This window comes from Cryptomeria japonica, chromosome 2, assembly GCF_030272615.1.
Source record: "Cryptomeria japonica chromosome 2, Sugi_1.0, whole genome shotgun sequence".
Classification (NCBI taxonomy): Eukaryota; Viridiplantae; Streptophyta; class Pinopsida; order Cupressales; family Cupressaceae; genus Cryptomeria; species Cryptomeria japonica.
This window is the reverse complement of record NC_081406.1, coordinates 599,989,586-600,008,574: the sequence shown is the minus strand read 5'-3', so window position 1 is coordinate 600,008,574 and position 18,989 is coordinate 599,989,586. Positions and strand designations below refer to the sequence as shown.

Sequence of the window (18,989 nt, the reverse complement as noted above, 5' to 3'; positions counted from 1 at the left end):
GCTTTGGAAATACAATTGATATTCAATGAATTGGTGGTTAAACTATCCTCAACAATCCTCAATTTTTACATCTCCAATATGCCCCTTATCCAACAGTCACCTCCATTAAACCGGGTCGGCCAGCATATATATATATATATATTATTTTATTTCCTTAACAAGGTCGGCCAGCAACATGAACAAATGTTTATTATATTTTTTATTTATTTCCTAAGATAGGGCACCCATCTCTAGGGGGTTGGCCCTCTTGTAAACATTCTATTTTAATTTTAAAAAGCCACAAAGGAGAGGGGGTTGGCCTCTAATTGGCTTTGCATTATATTTAATATTTTCTCCTATTTATTTAAATGTGCTCCTTATATATATAATGTCTCTACTCCTTAAATTTCTACTTTTAATAAACATCTGTCCTTTGACATCAATTACAATTAATTCAACAATCTTCCCCTTTGTTGTTGATGGCAACCTTGTAAAAATGTTTTTTTGAATGCAATAGGCTGATTGAAATACTCCCCCTAACTATAATGGTTCCCCTTACTCAACTTTTCCCCCTTTGTGTAATGTCACCCTCAGTTTTTTTCAATTTTCAAACACAATAATTTCATCCATTAGCGTTACCAAGATGAAATATTGAGAGCAATACATATTGGCGGTTAGACCAGCCACTTCCACTTTCAGCGGGATAAAGAAATACTGAAAATTAAACTACTACTTGGCGGTATAACCAGTCAATAACAAAGCCAAGAAGACTGAGATTAAGCAAATGACAATCACTCTACCACTTTTCAGCAGGAGGACTAGGAATAACAAAACTATCACTCAATCACTTTTGCACAGGAGGATTAGAAATAACAAAACTATCACTCAACCACTTATTCAGCGGGAGGACAGGAGTACGATATGAAATAGAAATAGGCGGCGAAGCCAGTCTCTTCCACTTATGCAATGGGCAATACAAGAAAGTATAATGCAGTATGAAATGGACTGTTTTAGTACTACTGAATATAGCCTTACAATGAGCAACTCTACAAGATACTGTCAGTACATTAAAACTCCAATCTCTAATAGGTATAAGAAGTTACTCCAAGTTGCTACAAACAAGAAAACTGGAAAATACAAGCCAAAATGAACACTTTACCAAATCTGATATAGCATATCAGCATTACCAAAAATCAGACCAGCAGCACTGTGAAGTCCATATCTCCTTCAAAACACCTCCGAATGGCTCCAAATCAGTGGCTGTCATAACCCCTCTTTGGACATGGGATTAAGTAAAGACGATAATTAAAACATTTATTAATTAACATTTAATAATATTGGAAAATCGTCTCATTTATGAGACTTCATGATTTTCCTTTAATATATGATTATTAATATTTATTATTTGTTATGATTATTATTGTTTTATTTTAATGTAACGTTCATATTTCAATTATTAATATTATATTAACTATTAAAGAAGTTTTACCATTAAAACATAAAATAGATATATTGAATATATTACATTGACCGAGTCAACTTAGTTCACTAATTAATATACCTTGTATTAAGTATATGAATCAACTATTATATGATTCGATTCTATGAGATAATTAATATGAATCGATTCTATGTAATGCTTAATATATATGAATTGGTTAATATATAAATCAGTTCTATGTTATGATTAAATATGAATTGACTCTTTGTTAAAACGTGATTAACTTAGTCTTTTAGACGTGTTAATGCTTGACCGTTCTAAATGGAAGGAGGAATTAGTTATACCGATTAGCAAAAGATGTAAAGACATGCGATTTGCTCACTATCATCATCGCTAATTAAAGATCCGATTAAGGGTTGAAGAATAAATAACCAATAGTTTATACATTTAGGTTAAGACCTTAACAAACCATCATCTATTAATAACTTATTTTCCTACTAAGGGATGCGATTAATATTCACGGAGAGCCACGATTAAGAGAAGGATGTGTCTGTTCCAAATAAAGAGATGTAACTACTCAGGATTATAAGATATTAATAAGGAACCCATACTCATTAGAGAAGGGGGGACCATTTTTATTTTATTTATATCCTTGTTGGATCACTCAAGTGAGCAAGTGCCATCGGCATAAACTGGTTGCATAGACATAAAATACAAAATCAGGAAGAGCGCCATTGTTTTAAGTTTACAAAGACCGATCCGCATATTCCTAACCCTTTATTTTGCTCATTGTGCATCATTGAAGCATTGAAGTTTCATATGGAGGTCAGCGATTTTAATAAGAGACTTAGACGATTCTTTTTATGACAATTTAAAGGAGGATTGGTGAAGAGTCGGCCACTTATGAATTAAAATCAGAACCGAGCGTAGGCTGCCATGGCCCATCGTATTTGCCTCTAGCTTGTTGATTTGTCTTCCAAACTCTACATTGAAAGTAGCGATACATCTCAGCATTGAAGGCGATCCTATTGGTGGAGGTTTGAAGTGCTTTTGGCTGCCATTCATTGAGATCTCAGACTTCACATTGCAACAGCAAGGGCGATTTTGGAAGAAGACCAATTTGTCACATTAGAGGGTCTTGGACATTGGATATTGCTTTCTTCTTCAAGGCGTCATTATTAGGTTCATTTACGAGTAGCTTTCATTGTAAATTCTCACTGTGAATGCATAAGTATAGTTGCAGTCCTTGAGTCTTCAGAAGTCTGAAAATTGTTCATTTATGACGGTCCATGTAATTGTTCATTAGCTGCTCAAGATAAATAAGTCGCCCTTTTCATTAAAGTCTTGACTTAGGCATATAATAATTAAATCACCCAAAAAGCTTAGCCACCTGGCTTATTAATGAAGTGGTCCCCTAGTTATAATTAATTAGGAATATCCTATAAACTTAAAATTCAAAGACCACCCTTTATTAATTATTAATTTATTCCCTTTATTATTATATGTCTTAGCCTATGGGAATAAAATAGGTTGGCAATGGTATATATTATTGAGCTGGGCGGAAAGGGACATTACAAATGGTATCAGAGCCATGATAGGGTAAGAGTGAATCAACCAATTATTCTAGTCAATAAACAGAGGCAAATACCATGACCGATAAGCAACGAGGGTCCCATCTCGTAAGATGAATTTAAAATATATTATAATCAGCCAAAATAGATATTGAATGGGTATGACTTCAGGGTAATTCAAATTAGGATAGTGGATAACTAGGCATATCCATGTGGCATTTAAAATACTTAATATATATATGACAAAAAAAAAAAAAAAATAATAATAATGACAAATAAGCTGGCATTTAAATTGAGAATAAATTAATCATAAATTCCATATGGACCATTAGTGAGGAAATGGGGTAGAGCAATGAGGTCAGCAGAAACTAGGCCTCTGTCAGGTACATCACCCGCTATGGCGACTGTAGGTCTGCCATTAGTGAGGCCAAGGGGAGTAAACCACTCTTGGGCCTGATAAGCGCTACGGGCGTCTCATTGCGTCTAAATCCTTTGATCTCACTGAGGAGTTGAATACGGAGAAGGCTAATGCATACACAAATATTTAGTGAAATTACAAGTCAGTATTGAATTGCATTATTAATGTGATTTTAAGATCACAAGGATTAGTCCCATAAAGAAACCATGGGTAAATTATGATGAATGGATAAATTGCATACCCAAACCTAGTAAGGTACAAGGGAATAGGGCCATGGGATAGCAGGAACTAGGCCCGTGTCAGGTAGGCAACCCATTGTGGATGACCAAAAATCTGCCACAAGTTGGGCCAAGGGGGAGTGTACCGCTCTTGGGCCTGATAAGCGCTACAGGCATCCTATTGCACCTACTTCTCCTTGGTCTCACTAGGGAATAAGTATGGAATTATCTCATTGATAACAGTATAATCTTAAAGAAATTGACTAATAATAGATGTAGACTTCACATTCACCACTAGTGTGGGAGAGAGATAGAACAATGAGGTCAGCAGAAACTAGGCCTCTGTCAGGTAGGCAACCCGGTGTGGATGACTGAAAGTCTGCCATCAGTTGGGCCAAGGGGGAGTGTACCGCTCTTGGGCCTGATAAGCGCTACAGGTGTCTCGTTGTATCTAAATCTTTCCTCTTTCATTGATGGCGAATAGGGAGTTAAGCATAGTCCATTTAATTAATACTTGAGGGAAGTATCCAAACATTGTGCTATCTATCCTCTTTGTCGATATGACTAATCAGACTCATTACATTTACTCCATTTGAAATTCTTAAATACTCTACCTGAGATCACAAACTAGATTTTAGTGTTTATGTTTTTGCATCAAGCTAGTGTTGATTGGTGTATTTACTCATAACAAGAAGGAAATTTCACAATATGTGTATTCACATGTATACTCCGTGTTTGCATATATGTATGCTTCGTGTTTTCCATGTGTATGCTCTGTGCCTTCCACGTGTATGCTTCGTGTTTCCCATGTATATGCTCTGTGTTGTTTAACTCATGTTGGTAGAGGGCTTAGTTGAGGAAATTAAAATAAACATTTGCTTGAGGACAAGCAAATTCGGGAAGGGCGGACTGTCATAACCCCTCTTTGGACATGGGATTAAATAAAGACGATAATTAAAACATTTATTAATTAACATTTAATAATATTGGAAAATCGTCTCATTTATGAGACTTCATGATTTTCCTTTAATATATGATTATTAATATTTATTATTGTTTTATTTTAATGTAACATTCATATTTCAATTATTAATATTATATTAACTATTAAAGAAGTTTTACCATTAAAACATAAAATAGATATATTGAATATATTACACTGACCGAGTCAACTTAGTTCACTAATTAATAACATTGTATTAAGTATATGAATCAACTATTATATGATTCGATTCTATGAGATAATTAATATGAATCGATTCTATGTAATGCTTAATATATATGAATTGGTTAATATATAAATCAGTTCTATGTTATGATTAAATATGAATTGACTCTTTGTTAAAACGTGATTAACTTAGTCTTTTAGACGTGTTAATGCTTGACTGTTCTAAATGGAAGGAGGAATTAGTTATACCGATTAGCAAAAGATGTAAAGACATGCGATTTGCTCACTATCATCATCGCTGATTAAAGATCCGATTAAGGGTTGAAGAATAAATAACCAATAGTTTATACATTTAGGTTAAGACCTTAACAAACCATCATCTATTAATAACTTATTTTCCTACTAAGGGATGCGATTAATATTCACGGAGAGCCACGATTAAGAGAAGGATGTGTCTGTTCCAAATAAAGAGATGTAACTACTCAGGATTATAAGATATTAATAAGGAACCCATACTCATTAGAGAAAGTGGGACCATTTTTATTTTATTTATATCCTTGTTGGATCACTCAAGTGAGCAAGTGCCATCGGCATAAACTGGTTGCATAGACATAAAATACAAAATCAGGAAGAGCGCCATTGTTGTAAGTTTACAAAGACCGATCCGCATATTCCTAACCCCTGATTTTGCTCATTGTGCATCATTGAAGCATTGAAGTTTCATATGGAGGTCAGCGATTTTAATAAGAGACTTAGACGATTCTTTTTATGACAATTTAAAGGAGGATTGGTGAAGAATCGGCCACTTATGAATTAAAATCAGAACCGAGCGTAGGCTGCCATGGCCCATCGTATTTGCCTCTAGCTTGTCGATTTGTCTTCCAAACTCTACATTGAAAGTAGCGATACATCTCAGCATTGAAGGCGATCCTATTGGTGGAGGTTTGAAGTGCTTTTGGCTGCCATTCATTGAGATCTCAGACTTCACATTGCAACAGCAAGGGCGATTTTGGAAGAAGACCGATTTGGCACATTAGAGGGTCTTGGACATTGGATATTGCTTTCTTCTTCAAGGCATCATTATCAGGTTCATTTACGAGTAGCTTTCATTGAAAATTCTCAGTGTGAATGCATAAGTATAGTTGCAGTCCTTGAGTCTTCAGAAGTCTGAAAATTGTTCATTTATGACGGTCCATGTAATTGTTCATTAGCTGCTCAAGATAAATAAGTCGCCCTTTTCATTAAAGTCTTGACTTAGGCATATAATAATTAAATCACCCAAAATGCTTAGCCACCTGGCTTATTAATGAAGTGGTCCCCTAGTTATAATTAATTAGGAATATCCTATAAACTTAAAATTCAAAGACCACCCTTTATTAATTATTAATTTATTCCCTTTATTATTATATGCCTTAGCCTATGGGAATAAAATAGGTTGGCAATGGTATATATTATTGAGCTGGGCGGAAAGGGACATTACAGTGGCGAATAACAGCTAGGAAGGGGATGCCCAAGTTCCAACCAACAACTAAGCCAAACAACCTTAAAAATTTAATGCATGCTTCCCAATGTCACTTCAGCAAAGTTCGGCCTGCCTGGAGAGGGGCGAACTGCCTTAAAAATCAGGTTCTTCACTAATGTCACTTCACTAGTAGGTGATCCTTCCAAGAGGCTGAAATTTCTAAAGTGAGCAAAATGAAGGGTTTCTACATAATGCATCAGGATCAACATTATTTTTTCCTTTGACAAATTCAATGTCAACTTTCGTATCCTTGGAGCTTACTCACCCAACGTTGTTGTCTTCCATTTAATCCCTTTTGCTCCATGAAATACTTGAGGCTATTATGATCAATCCTCATATAAACTTGCTGCCCACCAGATATTGATTAATGCTTGATCAATGTTATCATATGAATATTTGAAATTTTATTATATTTTAAAATTGTCCCTATTTTTTAATAGCTGCTCCCTTCTGTCCACTGAAACACGGCCTTAATTTTTTTTTCTTGGAAACACTTTTATCCATTCCCTGCCATTCCTTGCTGACCCTGTCTTGAAAACTTGGGGGAGCATAGAAAAACATTTAGTATCTGATTTCCACTTCTTGTGGAGCATGGAACTACTGTTAAATTAATCTGAGGACAAAAAAACCCTCTAGATTTAGAATTGGAAGACGAAAACCCACAATTCCTTAGAGAGGTTTCACATGAACATCACCGTTGTGCAAATTCGATTAATCTTCGTTTGAATTAAAATGTCCTCTCACTAAGCAGCAGGTTGTGGCATTCTAAGGTGGATATCAGGTAGATTTGGAGGCATTTCATTAAGAAGTAGATCACTGTAGATTTAGAGATAAATTAGCAGCTGCTGCAGAAGATAAATCTGGTCTTTTCTGAGCTATATTCTAAATATTATATATGAATTAGATAATAAAGTGTTAAGCTACAATTTTAGGGATGATTTCATATTTATGTTTAATTGTGCAATTAGTTATTGTGGGCTAGGGTTTGTTATATTTAAAAAAATATCAAATGGGATTATTACATAGTAAATTTCTTGATTTTTCCAAACAATGGCTTAAACCAAGTTAAGGCTGAATATCTTTATAGCACTCATCTGAGGACCCTTCATTTCTCAGATGTTCCATCTCTTTCTATCATGTAGTAATCTTCTAATTCTTGATCCTTGCAAATGGTGGCTTAAACATTCTCACTTATTTGCTTCATTTATTCTTCTTGTATAGTCTCTGTTCAGCAATTCTGTGGACATCATTACAACCTATTGTTGCTTATTTCCATTTATGCCTTACATATTGAATTTTTGCATCTTATACAAAGGGACTAAGCTAAAATGTTCTGGGCCTGTATACCATCCTACAACCTTGATGGTCTACTTTCTCTTTAATTTTAGTTAGTTATAGTTCTATTTTATACATGGGATAGATTTTAATGGCAAATTGGCGTTAACACAGAAAATTTATCATTTTCCTTTATGTGAAAGGAGTTTGAACTTGATCTTATTCACCCTTGTCATAGATTTTCGTGTCTGGAACTAACTAGTGTTGCTTACAATACAAGGAATAACAACTAAAGAATAGCACATCAACAAGGAAACTGGAAAATAAAAGTAATTTGTGATGGACTAACAAATATAATTTGTCATGGGATTAATCTGGGAAGCTCAAGGAATCTAAAATTGCAAGTTCTATGCAGGAACATTAAAATCGGTTTAAAAAAGACAATCTCTCGAAATACAACCAGTGGAAGATTAGTCACATTGTAACTATGTGTATGTTGATGGCTTTTGTCGAGTGTGCAAACTTATATGTGCAATGTACACATTCTTTAGAGGACATTAAATTATTGTCAACTTATTTTGGTGGCTTCTGTTGTATATGCCCTTAGACTATAGTATCATTTTTGTTGCAGGGGAACCAAGGGATATCTTGTTTGGAGCTTCCACTTGTTAAACACATAGAAGGCCCTGACTTAAAGAGGCTTCCTAGCATTCTTTGTGGTACCCTTCTGCATGCAATCTTTATTACTTGGATATAATGACCAAATATATAGAGGACTATTGAAAGTTATCTGGAATCATTGCTATAAAGCTGCATTTTGTTGTTAGAACCAGAGTTGTGTTTATCTTTGAGATTACTTGAGCCTATAATCTTTGTAACTGAATTATCACTTTAGTGCCTTGACTTTTTGTTTTGTAGAAAAATGCTGGAAGAAAGAGATCCCAAGCAACGTGTTCAAATTTTTTAAATAAAAACATTATCCAAGAGCAAATATTAATGTGGCAAAGCTAAATTAGTAATTGTTAAATTCAATTTCTAATGTCCTAGAAATACTATTAGATCGAAACTCATTTTCTTCTCCTTAAATAAGCTAGATAGCACCTTATAAAATTGAAAGTTCAATGTATTAGAATGAAATCAGGAATGTTATATCCATTTATTTTATGCAGGAGCTCTCTTAGAATGGTATAAATAACCATAGTTAGATGCCCATGGTAAATAGGGTTATATCTTATGGTTGTTTGTGTTGGTGTTAAATGCACATCTGGTACCCAACTTCCCAATGTTTCATTAATATATGGCTATAGTTCCCACGAGGCACCAAGCTGGTGTTGTACATCTATAAATGTGTGTATACCTTGTGGGTGTATAGTAAGATTGAGTGGCACCTTAAGCCATTTAAAGTAGGACCATGGTCACTTAACACTTACATTAGTGGGAGATCTATAGTTAAGCAGGGTTTTGTCATCTATTGTAAACAAGCAATTAAGTGATAAGTGAATGATGTAATGAGTACTTATTATATCCATGAAACCTTTGTCTCCTCTCTATTTCCCTCTCTTCCTTTTTGTAAGCCGGTTAATTAGTAAATAAGGCTTTTTGTAATGCTTTAAAAGAAAACAATAGTATTAAGTTATATCTACGGGGTAGTTAGTTGCCTGGCGGTTGATGGCCTAACCAACCGCAAACTCTTTATATTGTAAACTTGCAGCACATATGGGACACATTGGATTGGAGAGGAATATGATAGAAATCTGTGTTACATTAATATATCTTGGTATATTGTATTGTGTGTTACTGTCTCCTTTTGGGACATTCTTAAAGCAATAATATTCACTCAAAGAGATGTCTCGTTTCATGAAGAGGCATAGGGATATGTAGATATAAAAGGTGATAGTGAAATGTGGAGAAGAAGATGAGTGAGTAGCAAGAAAAGAATATCATTCAGATTTTAAGAACAGACCCTTGAAGAGGAATAACTGAATAAGAGCAAAATTATGAAGGAAATATGAAGAATATTGTAGATCTGGAAGGACATGTGGATTTGTGAAGCATTTATGAAGAGGAGTTTATGCAGATTTAAAAGAAGAAAATGAAAAATAAGTCCATTTAATAAGAGCATGTTTTCTGAGTATAACAGCAGATTCCAGCATATGAAGAGTAGATCTTAAGGAGCATATATGCATATTTTATAAAGGAATTGTGAGGAGTGTTAGAGTGAATTCAAAGGTAGACATTATAGCAGATCTATGGGCAATATTATAGCAGATTTGTGAACAGATTTATAGCAGTTTTTTAACGAGAAGTCATTACTATTCAAGTGGTCATCTCCTTTAAGAAGGATCGCATCTCTTCATAGGAATATGAAGATATATATTGGCATAAGAAATATGTTAAGTGGGTGATAAAAAAATAAAAATACATATAAAGATGACAGTAAATATATGAAGATGAATAAAATGTTCAAAGGCAGCGATTAGTATTTAGATTTTTTTTACCAAAGAACATACCCATTCAAAGGGTTGTCTCTTTCCTAAGAGTTGCATCTTTTCATGAAGACAGAGAGATATAAGATGTGGGTATGACTTGTGAAGAAGAATAGAGGGTGGAGATTAGAAGATTATATCATATGTACACCAGCAGCCTTATATGATTAGAAGAATTGATATATATATGATCAAGGCAGACTTATGAGAGAGTTACATACATTTATGGCAGAATTGTAAGAAAAGTATATGCAGATATAAAAGAGATTTATATGCAGATTTAGAAGAATGAAGTGAATTTAATATTTGGTTAAGAATAGTCAATAGACGTGTTGAAGTGCTATGACCATTGAAGAATTAATAAAGATCACTCAAGGAGGAGAAATCAATAGAAGATATATCAAGTCATGGAGAAGATTTTTATGGAGTTAGATATTTCCATCATCTGTTGAAGGTGCAACATCCAAGGTGGAACCTAGTTTTGTTTTTGAAGTTGGTGCTTCCTAAAGGAGAGATTGGTGTCTCTTGTTAAGTTGGTGCTTAGCTGTGGGAGTTGGTGCCTCCAGTAGGTTGGTGCCTATGAATTGAGGGGATTGGTGTCTCTTGTGGGTTGGTGCCTACAAAGTTTGTAAAAGAAAATTTATATAAGCAATATTTTTCCGCGGTTTTCTCCCATAAGGGTTTCCATGTAAATCTTGTGTTCTCCTTGTGTTGCGTAATTGTTGCATCTTATGTTGTTATTGTGCAATTGATATGCATATGGTATTAAGCTTGAATAAGTAAAGATTGTTATTATATAGTGTTGGTTAACAGATTTGTCTTCTCAAAATAATGATTTTTATGAATCTATTATGCCCCAAAATGAAGACAAATAATTAACAAACAGTAGGGTAAATTATCAATCGACTTCCCTCTGAATTTTGAATAAGGTACAACTCCCTTCTATGATCAAACTTTTTTAGATTTTTGAGATTTTAAAACAAAGTATGCTTTTAATCAGAAAGTAGAAAAGGAAAACTAATATTTGTTCATAGCCCTTACACAAATGTGATTGTGGGATTTGGTACAAATGATTTCAAAACGAACATCCAATGCAGAGGTTTTGAAGATGAAAGACTTTTAAATAAAATGAATATCACTAAGTATCTCAATGCAGATTGAAATACAAGTGAAAGATATGTAACTTCAAATTGAAATTTTACTACAACATGGAAGGAAATGAATGCTATGCAATTGGATATCATATTTACATAGTAAGACAATACCTAGATATTTACCAAAGCTCACAGACTTAGAAATCATTATCAAAACATCACATTCAACTTCATATGCACACAGACAAATGAGACTCCTCCAGAAATGAGAATTTTTTTATTGTTCCTTCTTTTGATTGTGCCTCACTCTTACACTACAATGTAATGGGGATCAAAATTTCGGACCCCTGAATGTGCTTCAATTACATATTTAAAGCTTTTCAAAGTATAATTTCTAGGAGTCTTGAAATTGATTCATTAAAAATAATCGTAAAATAAAGTTTAATACAATTAAAACTTATAAACAATTTAAAGTTTTAAAATATGAATAAGCAACTATTGCTGAGGTGGTGGGTCCACATTTTCTCTGTCAACTGGGACCTGTTGCATTGTTGCCACGTGTGCCTTGTAAAATGCTTGTATGACAACTGGAATCTTTGCATGCTGAGGAATACCCACATTTTTGGTCCTGAGCTTCTAGAGAGCTTTGTTGGCACAAATGCTATCCATTTTAGCAATGAAGTTGGCTGGGTGACTTTCATACCATGCTAGAATTGAATCAATTCTTGCCAACTTGTTAGGCCATAGTTTGAGGGCTCTCTAGAACTCTCTAGAACTCTCTAGACTCCCGAGTCCTATCTCTAGTCGAGTCCACTTGTCATTGGCTCCTGAGGCGATCCTAAAAGAGTTCTGGGGAGTACTCATCTGAGTCTCCCCCAGGACTCTTTGAGTCCCAAACTCGAACTCCCGAGTTTTGTGCATGTACTCTCGAGTCCACTTGGGTGCTGCTAGGGAGGTAAAATAAAACATAAAAAGGTGACTTTTCCTTCACACTTTTTTTGTCCAATCTTGACCAAAATAGGAAAGGAGAGGAGAAGAGGAGCATTTGAGATCCAAAAAGACAATGTTGAAGAAACAATTCATCATCATTTTTATACTATAGTACCTTTTAGTTCAACGCCTAATAAATTGAGTTACATTAGAAGGGGAAAGAGGAAGACGTAGATTGTATCTAGTTGTTTTTCTCATTTTGACATATCATTATATGCAAACATTTATAAATTTATGATGCTGTTATATGTTTGAAAGTTTGAAACTATGAGTATGAATTATGAAATTTCAAATATTGAGTGTTTGAAGATCATATGACATGTGTAATGTTTGAATTATGACAAATTGATAGTCAAATTAGGCTTTCATGTTCTCTAAATGAATTAATTTCTTTTTTTTAATGGTAAAACTATTGTTTTTTTTTTTGCCGAGTTTGTACCGAGTCTCGAGTTCGAATCCTATTTTGGGTTGTCGAGTCTGCACCAAGTTTGAGTTTTCAAACTTTGGTTTAGGCTATCTTTGTTGAAGGCTTTTTTGTTTGAAAATGCATCAATAACTTTCGAAAATTCTTCCTTCAACTCATCTGCAGTAGCATCACTAGCATTGTCTTTCTCTTTCAGCTGACATCCTATATCTGAAAATTCTTTGGTAATGTCAACTTGGGTGTGCTTACATTCCCTCAACAACTTACCTTGCTCCTTTATATTCTGTTTGAGAAACAAATCTTTCCATTTTATATGCTCCGTACGCATCATGCACCTGGTATCATTTACACTTTGAATGGCCTATTCTGTTGCAGCTTTTTCTAAGCCCATGTCTATGATTTCTTTGATCTCTTGGTTAGTTAGCAGCCATATAATTTCTTCCTGTTTTGTATTAGCTATCTCTATATTGATAGTGTTCCTTAGCAAGATTAAATTATTAAAGACCTTCCTCAACTGTCCAATGAAAGGAGGTCCCTTGGCCTTCAAATCTTGAACCCATTCTTGGGTGATTCTTCCATATGAGCTATCTTTTTGCACTTTATTGATCATCTCTTTCCTAGCTGCAAAGTTGGGGTCAAAGGAGGAATTGGCTTGACTAATTGGTTGGGGAGATGGGTCAATCAATGACTTCAAGCAGCTTGTAAGCAATTCCATAGCTTGTTTAAGTTCATCCTTATTTGGCTTGCTCCTTTTTGTTCTTTCTACCAATTTGGAAGTTGTCACTTGGAAATAGTGCACATCCCCATCTTTACTTGGAGGCCCCAAATCCACCTTCATCATACTATGGTCAACTACTATAGCCTGACTAGGTTCTTTCTGGACAAAATGGTGTACAATTTCTACATACAAGTTCCTAGAACTACAATCCTCCATCAGCCTTGCAGTAGTCTTCAATTTTTGGGGCTTTGGGGACCTTTGCAACAATCGCCCTACAATGTTATCAACTGGTACATTTTGTAATGTCCCCTTCCTTGTGATGCTGCATTCAATGGTCCATTGGCCTATTCCGGAGACCCGTAGGCTATGTGGAAAGATGAATTAAGGGTTCCCATGTTCCTTGGAGTTCCAACCAAACTTGTCAGGCATAGGATGTGAACTTACTATTTTTAGTAAGTTAGGGTTTGGCTGTCAGGATGGTACAGAGTTGCTAAGCTCCCCAAGCTTTTTCTCTGGTTGCGAAGATAACGATTTTTGGAGCATTATTTCATGACTTACTATTTTTAGTAAGTAGCAGTTTGGGGTACTCTATTTTTGGTAGTCCTGGATTTGGTCTTGTCCCAGCACAATTCAGTGATCCTCATTGTTCAGCCTCATTTGGATTCCGTTAATAATCAGTACTGGAACTATAAGCAATTTAATTAAATATTATTCCTTATCCTAAGGTTATTATTTAATTATTTTATCACTTATTGATGTTATGGGAAATTGTGCAAAATACAATATTTTTCCTAAGTCATGTCTGGGTGATTTATTTGGAGAACTAAAGGGAGACTTCATTCTTTATATTTTAAAGAAATTATAATGTCAAAAATCGTGGCCCCTCTCCTTGGCGCGATTTTGACTTGGGAAAGTGGGCGCCACTTTGGGTCCACCATGAAATGAAATGCAATTGGAATGAGGCGAAATTGGGAGGCAGTTTCATTTGAATTTCAGATTGGAAAAGCTATATAAACAGAGGTTGGGCTCCTCATTTGGTATCTAGAGAAAATATATTGTTATGCTGTTGGAATGACTCCAGACATTCTTCGAGGGTGAATACCTCCTAGATCCTTCCTTCCGGTTTCGAGTGTGAGACATCACTCCTAGCTGTGGTGCGTAGTTGTGAGCTTCTTGGTGATTTTTGGGTGTGTTGGTGAAGATTTGTGTATGCTGCTGGTTTTTTTGGTATTGCTGGTGTGTGCCGACTGAAAGTGTATTTTGCTTGTAGCTGCCTGTGTGTTGAATGCATCATTCTGGGTGAGGGCTCGTTGGAAGCGTACCGGAGAGATGATAAGTCTCCTATATTGGCGTGGCATTTGGAGAACTCTCCAATTTTTAGTTGCACATCGAACTTTTCAGCAAAAACGCCATTTCCAGAATTGCATTGGGATGCGTGCCTTTCTGTTGGTGCTCTTCATTTGCAGTTTCGAGGTATTGTTTTGTTTGCTTATGTCATATGCTTCATTTGCTTCTGATTTGGCATGATTCTATGAGGTTTTGAGTGAGTTACAAGCAATTTAGTGGGTTTCGCGATGGCTGGTTCTGCGTTTTCCTTGTATTTGATTTCAAAACAGCAAGTAGTATTATTGGTTAGAATGTGTTAGTGAATTCATAAGATATGTACTTCACTCTATCTCCTTTCACATTTCTATCATTGTAAGAATTGCTTCAATAGTACTGACCAATTCATTCTATGTTGTATTTCCTGTTGAACAAGTGGAAGAGGATGGCTTAGCCGCCTGTATGTTTGTAATTCAATTTTGTCCTCCCACTGAGCAAGTGGTTGAGTGATATTGTCCTCCCGCTGAGATATGCGGTTGAGTGATAGTTTCATTTAAAAGTCCTCTGCTGCATAAGCGGTAGAGTGATTTGGTTCTATTATGCTTTGTTGCCTTGGCTGGTTTATCGCCAAGTTTGTGTTCTTCATCCCGCTGAAAAGTGAAAGGGGCTGGCTTGCCGCCCAGTTTTGTAATTGCATTGTAATTTCCAGCGGATTAGAAAGCTAACAAACCCCTTGTCACCGTATGCTCTCACCTTCCCACATTGGGCTCTTGGTGATCAGAAAGTGGAAGGGTTACCTTTCAGGAGCATTTGGTTTTCATTTCCTAACCATAACAAGTGTTGTGTTGAACGTAATTGTGGAAAAATTTCAAAAAAAAAAAGAGGGAATTTTACACATTTACAGGTATTGTTTTCCTCTTTTTAGACAATGCATTCTCCAACCATGAGGGAGAAGAGGTAGTACCAACAACTTGAGATGAAGAATCATGAAATGAAAAATGAAGTGTTCCCCTCGATGGAGGAGTCTTTGTTACATTCTGCAGATGATAAAGAAAAGGACTCTTACCCTTCCGAGTAGATTGGTCAATCACATTCTAAGAAGGGTCTGGCAATGGGCTAGAAGAATCAACATTAGTTTCCTCAATTTCTTTGTAATGTCCCTACTAGTTAGAGATCACTGTCCTACAAAACAAACTGTTAGAATGCAACAAATATATATATAACTAATCTAATTTGCAATTAAACTTCAATTACTTAATTAAAACTAGTCTCAATTCTTATTTAATAAAAAGGATACGAATGCAGTACTGGGACATGTCCTTAGGCGGTTGTAATGCCCACCTTCTTGGAACCCATCATGGTTCTAAGCCTTACCAAAAAATCGATGGATAATTCAATTCCTGTCTTGGATGTAGCATCTTACATCCAAGCCTACCAAGGAAGATCATCATATATGATCAATTCCTTGCCTTGGATGATACATCTTATCATCCAAGTCTACAGAGAGGACCGGCCAGATCCGTCTCTTCTTGGGTGAACCTTTGACACCCAAGCCTTAACATATATGCATATAAATACTTAGTATATACTGCCTACTAGGGATTATCATAATCCCTGAATTAGGCTAAGGGAATTTTCCACCCAATAACCTCCATCACATAGCCAAATTATTGTTATTCCTATAACATTTAATATTTCATTATCATCCATATTTTATGCCTGCATCTACATATTTCTTAATCACTATTATTGATCCTATATACACACAAATATGCTGCATACATACATATATCTATTGCTACATACACATGAGACAATATTATTATCGTACTATAACTCTGTCAAAGAGATTGGTATATTAAGGGCTCTGATACCACTGTAATGTCCCTACTAGTTAGAGATCACTATCTTGCAAAACAGATTGTTAGAATACAACAAATATTTATATATATATCTAATTTGCAATTAAACTTCAATTACTTAATTAATACTAATTTCAATTCTTATTTAAATAAAAAAAGGATACGAGTGCAGTACCGGGACATGTCCTTAGGCGGCTGTGAAGCATGCCTTCTTGGAACCCATCTTGGTTCCAAGCCATACCAGGAAATCGAAGGTCAATTCGATTCTTGTCTTGGATGTAATTTCTTACACCAAGCCATACCAGGAAATCGAAGGTCAATTCGATTCCTGTCTTGGATGTAATTTCTTACACCAAGCCATACCAGGAAATCGAAGGTTAATTCGATTCCTGTCTTGGATGTAATTTCTTACACCCAAGCCATACCAAGGAAGACCATGATCAATTCCTTGCCTTGGATGATGCATCTCATCATCCAAGTTTACCAGAGAGGACCGGCTAGATCTGTCTCTTCTTGGATGAACTTTGTCAACCAAGCCATAACATATATGCATATAGATATTCAGTATATCTGCCTACTAGGGATTATCATAATCCTTGAATTAGGCCACAGGGATTTCCTCCCAATAGCCTCCATCATATAATCATATTATTGCCATTCATTGATATACAACATTTCATAACAATTCATATTATCAATATCATTATAATTCATATTATCATTATTACTTAAATTATAATCTTGTGACATACAACATTATGCTAAAATTCTGTAACATACAACATTGTAATAATGATGACATAATTCTGTAACTACACATTATAATAATAATGATATAACTATTAAAAACTACAAGTATATTTTTATGTGTGTGTGTGGCACACATATACGTACCTGTGGTGCCTCTGCTATTTTCTTCCTTTACTCTTTCCTCTGTCTACGTCGCTGTAACTCCTATCTTTTCCTATCCTCTCCGTGCCTCCCATTCCATGCGCTAATGTTCTTCTCTTATACCCCGTGAAGGGTTGCATCCCTCCACGGGTCCCTTCTGCACGAAGGGATGCGACGGTGGTCGCAGCCCAGGCTGTGATTACCGTCGCACCACTTCGTGCGGGGGGTAGTTGTGGTGACTCCTTTGGTATTTTGCATAGTTCGTAGTTTTAGTTATAACGTTGTATTAATATTTTGATTTAATAATACTTTTCTTATTATTAAATACATTGACATTTTAATCGTTTACTTAATAATACTTTTCTTTATTATTTTATATATTAAATACATTACCAGTTTAATCATTTATTTAATAATACTTTTCCCTTATTATTTTATATATTAAATACATTAACATTTTAATCATTTTTTTATAATAACCTTATTTAATTAATCAATATTTAATGATTTATTTCCTCCTAGTATATTAATATTATTTAATAATTTTACATCAGGTGATACTGTAGGGGTTATCACAAGAACCATCATTAATATATATGTGTGTGTGTGGCACACACGTCCACACACATATATACCCCTGTGGCATGTAAGTTTCGCTTACCTGTTTCGCAGTCCGCAGTCCCTCCTCCCCTTTTCTCTTTCTCCGTATCCTCCCCTTTACTCTGCGGATGTCTTCCTTTATATGCTGTGGAGGGGAAGGGTTGCATCCCACCACAGGGTCCCTTCCGCAGGAAGGGGTGTGACGGTGGTCGCAGCCCAGGCTGCGACTCTTGTCCCACCACTTCTCAAGGGGGGGGGGGTTAACTATCCTCGTTTTTGTTATATCATAATTCTATTTAATATAATTCATATTATATAATAAAATTAACTTATATAATTTCTCAATTCCATTTAATATTTAACATCATTTTAATATATTAAATATATATTAACATTATTTAATCATTTATTTATATTAACCTTATTTAATATATTAACATTAATTAATAATTTATTTCCTCTTTTAATATATTAACATTATTTTAATAATTGATTTCTTCATTTTATATATTTCTACTGGACTCCGTAATAAATGCTATTATCATTATTGGGATATTTTATAAGATTTACATCAGGTGATACAGTAGAGGGTTATCACAGTCCCTCCGTCTCAACTTTGCTTGTCGTCAAGCATTTTTAGATCTTCTTCTTTTTCCCAAGTAGCATCCTCATTAGATGATTAATTTCATTGTTCATAGTTCTTAATATAGATATCAGACCTTGCTACTACTTCAGTTTTAAGGGAGATGGGTTTACGTATGTTACCAAAGCGCTTAGAGACCAACTACAAATAGGTTCCCTCGAAGTTTACAGATCCAAGCCCTTGCCTATCTTGGGACTTAACCTATTGCTTGGATTTAGACTGCCCCTCTTTGGAACATCTCATTCCCATTTTCTTAAATATGGACAGTAATAACTTGATTTAGACTATAAGTATAAATATTTCTTATGTATTATGAATATATATATGTGAAATTACGTATGACTATCATACATATTGCAGTCCATA

The 18,989-nt window shown here is 35.0% G+C and overlaps 1 protein-coding gene across 5 annotated transcripts in view; it reads left to right on the top strand.

Annotated features, from left to right (window-relative positions):
* Positions 1–18,989, top strand: part of LOC131063011 (uroporphyrinogen-III synthase, chloroplastic) — a 142,712-nt gene that overhangs the window by 10,490 nt on the left and 113,233 nt on the right. For all 5 annotated transcript variants that reach the window (XM_057996770.2, XM_057996769.2, XM_057996767.2 and 2 more), the window contains exon 3: positions 8,224–8,311. In XM_057996770.2, coding sequence (XP_057852753.2) covers positions 8,224–8,311 — 88 coding nt within the window. The remainder of the gene's footprint in view (positions 1–8,223; positions 8,312–18,989) is intronic.